This window comes from Penaeus vannamei, chromosome 16, assembly GCF_042767895.1.
Source record: "Penaeus vannamei isolate JL-2024 chromosome 16, ASM4276789v1, whole genome shotgun sequence".
NCBI classification, from domain to species: Eukaryota; Metazoa; Arthropoda; class Malacostraca; order Decapoda; family Penaeidae; genus Penaeus; species Penaeus vannamei.
In genome coordinates, this window is record NC_091564.1 from 17,943,872 (window position 1) to 17,948,304 (window position 4,433).

The window sequence follows — 4,433 nt, forward strand, 5'->3', positions numbered from 1 at the left end:
TTCACCTTGAGTTATGTGATGGGATTCAGAGAACGATTCGTGATTGTAATTTGGGTCCTTTGACGTTGACGGCCGAAGAATATAATCGCCATTCTCTTCCTCACCTTTATCAACTGCCTCTTGTACCTTAAAGGAAAACGATTCTGGTGCTTCAGGATATCATGGTTGAAAAACAATTTCTGCTGATTAGTTGGCTTTTTGCTGGTCATTCACTCAGCAGAAGACATGCCTTTCCTATCCCTGTTCAACTTCAGGCGAGGGCTAGTTGCACAAGTGTTGTAATTTTTGTGAGGAGCCCAATGTTTGTCTTGATCGCTAGTCTTACATCCAAAATATAAGTAATAAGCTTTCTTATTTATTACACTTATTCTGCGGTTTGGGGATCCAAAACTAGGGGTCTACATGAATTGAATCAAAAATACAAAAGAGCTTGATGAACCAATGTTAACATTTGATGCAAAGCATGTAGCATAATCTGAGTTCAAATTAAATACACAAAAGATATGTCACATAACCATTTATATCTAGTAGAAGATTATGATTCAAGTAATTGCATTTAAATTAAAGTTAATTTATTTGCTTTTTATCCTACCTGTAACCATAAAGTAAATTGCAGACCACCACCAACTCCTTCGATAGCGAAAACAATACCATCTTTATCGTAACCATGATGACAAAGTGCTGAATCTTGAAAAGTATCTAATCAACACTTCTGACTATATTCGTTATCAGCGGCACAGAATACGTCAGAATTGCCTACATTAACCTTCAACCCTATCCTTCAAACTATTTAGAGTTGTAGGCGGTGGCCTTGTTTTAGAAAAGTTCGAAAACTTTATCCTATAACAAAGCCTTTATGCTCTGTTAGAAGTTATTCGAAACGTTGGTGCTAGACTTATATGAAGGTGTAGTTCCAATAGTACATGGAAAAATATGTGAATGAAGGTTGATAAAGATGATTCGAGTTACGGAGTTCATAAAGCTTGCACAAGGAACTTACCAGTGATGTATATCTTTGTTCATGACTGCTATAAAAGGAATAATAGCATTATTTTTTTCTACTGGCGAGGGTTTGTAGCTCAAGTGTTGCAGCATATATTAGCAATACAATGAAGTTATCACACTCTATATAAACGATTAATAGTTCATTTGCTTTGATATCAATCCCGGCTATTCACATAAAGAGAGTAGCAGTGAAACATACGATATCCTCTTCTCCTCCTCTTCTACTTTTTAATCATCATCATCTTCACTGCCATCACCATCACCACATCATTATCGTCATCATCATCATCATCACCCTCATCCTCATCTTTTAATTCAAATCATTCTGTATCACGTGCTTATTTCAACTTAAAAGAAACAATAGGCATAATGATATTTTTATGGATTAGGAATATCGAAGAAAAATAGAAAGTTGTATGCAGTATCGAAACCCTTACTAAATGTTATTAACTTGACGAATAGAACTGAGTGAAAGGAGCATAATGGCCAGGCTGTAGAGTAATTTTCATGCCCGGGGAATATTAAATTTTTTTCATGCGCGGAAAACATCATTTTGTCTTCATTTGCGCGGACGGATCTGCGGACGGACGGTGAAACGAGTGCGCGGAAAGGTCAAGAGAATTTTATCATCATCATCATTATCATTATCATTTTTACTGTATTTTTGCTGTTTTATTGTTATTATTATCATTGTTATTGCTTACATTATTATCATTGTTGTTGTTATTATTATTATTGTTGTTGTTGTTATTGTTATTATTGTTGTTGCTGTTGTTATTGTTATTATTGTTGTTGTTGTTGTTACTGCTGTTGATGTTATTACCATTTTCACTATTATCATTATCCTTTTCTCATTGCTTTCGTGATTTTTATCATAATATGACTAATATTCTGATAATCATTCTTACGTATTTCTAATATCATTATCATATCATCATTAGTATCGCTATTAGCAGTAGTAATAGTAGTCGTATTATTATTATCATTATTATTATCATTATTGTTGTTGTTGTTATTGTTATTATCAATTATCATTACGGTTATTATTATCATCATTGTTGTTATCGTTATACTTATTCTTATCATTATCATTATTTTTATTATTATCATTATTAATATGCCAGTCCCAAGCCCGGATAAATGGGGAGGGTTGTGTCCGGCGTGAAAACTGCGCCAAATCTTTATGCGGATCACATTAGCGAATTCCATACCGGGTCAGCCAGTGTCCATCAGGGTGCCGGTGGAAAACATGCGACTGGTAGACAAAGGAAAGGGAGGAGAAGGAGAAGAGGAGGAAGACAGGTCCAGAGGAAGCGGGTGAGTAGAAGAGTGGAGATAAGAGTGGGATATTTGAATGTTGGCACGACGAGTGGTAAAGGAAGAGAGCTTGTGGACATGATGGAGTGGAGAAACTTGGAAGTACTCTGCGTGCAGGAAGCAAAATAGCAGGAAAGTAATATGAGGTTGGTTGGAGGAGGGTTCAAGTTGTTTTGCCATGGTGTGGATGGGAGGAGAAATAGTGTGGGGGTAGTAGTGAAGAAAAAATATATAAATAGTGTATTGGAGATAAAGAGGGTATCTGACATTTATCAGTTTAAAGATAGAGATTGAAGGGGTCCTGTTGAATGTTATTATTGCTTATGCAAGTGGGGTGTGAACTGGAGGACAAGGAAGAGTTCTGGGAGGAACTAGTTCAGAGCACAGCCAGAGGGAAAAGTGGTTATTGGAGCGGATCTAAATGGGCATGTTAGAGAAGGAAATACTGGTGATGAGAGGGGGTGGCAGGTAGGTACGGTGTAGGAGAGAGGAACGCGGAGAAACAGGTGATTGTAGATTTTGCAAAACGGATGGAGATGGTCTTAGTGAACACCTATTTTAAAAAGGAGGAGCATAGGATAGACAAAGGAAAGAAGAGAGCAATCAGGAAGGATATGCGGGGTTTGACAAAGAAGGAGGTGGCCAAAGCAAAGGAAAAGGCACATGATGAGCTGTATGAGGGGTTGAACTGTAGGGAAGGGAAAAAAGACCTTTACCGATTGGCCATGTAGAGAGACAGTGCTGGGCGGGATTTACAGCATGTTAGAAGGATGTTGATGGAGAAGTACAGAGAAGGTCAGGAGTTCCTCGAGAGAGGAGTTGAGGCATTGTATGAGGAAGTCAGGAGTAGCAGAGAATTATGTGAAGGTGATAAAGAACATTTTGAAAAGAGCGAAACAGTAATGAGGTGTGCAGCAGGGATGACTAAGGGTTTCAACGTGAAGGTGGATTTGCCCCTAGCATCGACCTTGAGTCCTTTCTTGTTTGCAATGGTGATGAATAGATTGGCAGATGAGATCAGATGGGAGAATCCTTGGACAATGATGTTTGCGGAAGACATTGGAGCTGGAAAGATGGAGATATGCACTGGAGAAAAAGAGAATGAAAGTAAGCAGGAGCAAGACAGAGTACGTGTGTGCGAATGGGAGAGATGGCGGGGAAACAGTGAGACTGCAGTGACAGAAGGGTGTCTGTTAGAATGAAGAGGAACGTCTACAAGATGGTAGTAAGGCCATCCATGCTGCATGGTATGGGAACTGTATCATTGTCGAAAAGACAAGAGTTGGAGGTAGAAGAATTAAAGATATTGCGTTTTTCTTTTGGAGTGACGAAGCTGGACAAAATTAGAAATGAACATATTAGAGGGACAGCACACGTACGTCAGTTTGGGGGTAAAGCTAGAGAGGCGAGACTGAGGTGTTTTGGCCATATGGAAAGGAGGAATGAGGAGTATGTGGGGAGGAAGAGAATGCAGATGGACACACAAGGCAGGAGGAAGAGGGGGAGACCAAAGAGAAGGCTTATGGATGCTTTGAAGGAAGTCATGCGGGTGATGGGTGACGGAAAAAGACGCAGGAGACAGAGAGAGGTGGAGACGGATGATCCGCTGTGGCGACCCCTAACGGAGGCAGCCGAAAGATATTACTATTATTTTTTTAATTATCATTATTATTATTCCTATCACTACCAACACTACTCCTGTTATCATTATCATTATTATTACTTTATTGTTACTGGTAATATTATTGTTGTTTTTGTTATACTTATTGTTAGTATAGGTACTTTTATTACAAGTAGTGTTATTATCATTAATGTTTTTTGTTATATTATTATTATTATCACCATTACTATTATCATCATATCACAATAATTATCATTATTATCATTATTGTTATCAGAACTATTATTGCTAGTAATGGTAGTAGTAATAGTAGTGGTATTGTTTTCGCAATTTCGGAAATCCTTTTAGAGGCAAAATTTTCATTATTATTATTTACATCGTACATTATCACCATCATCATCATCACCATCATCATAATCATCATCATGATCATTATCATAATCATAATCATTATCGCTATTATTTTCATTATTATCATCTTCATCATATG

General features: G+C 37.6%; 1 protein-coding gene across 1 annotated transcript in view; it reads left to right on the forward strand.

Moving 5' to 3' along the window:
- The first annotated feature begins 3,092 nt into the window (after nt 1-3,092).
- The window catches only part of LOC138864431 (uncharacterized), a 6,780-nt gene continuing 5,439 nt past the window's right edge, over nt 3,093-4,433 (forward strand). Inside the window, exon 1 of the mRNA XM_070131543.1 lies at nt 3,093-3,449. Within this exon, the coding sequence (XP_069987644.1) occupies nt 3,093-3,449 (357 nt within the window). The remainder of the gene's footprint in view (nt 3,450-4,433) is intronic.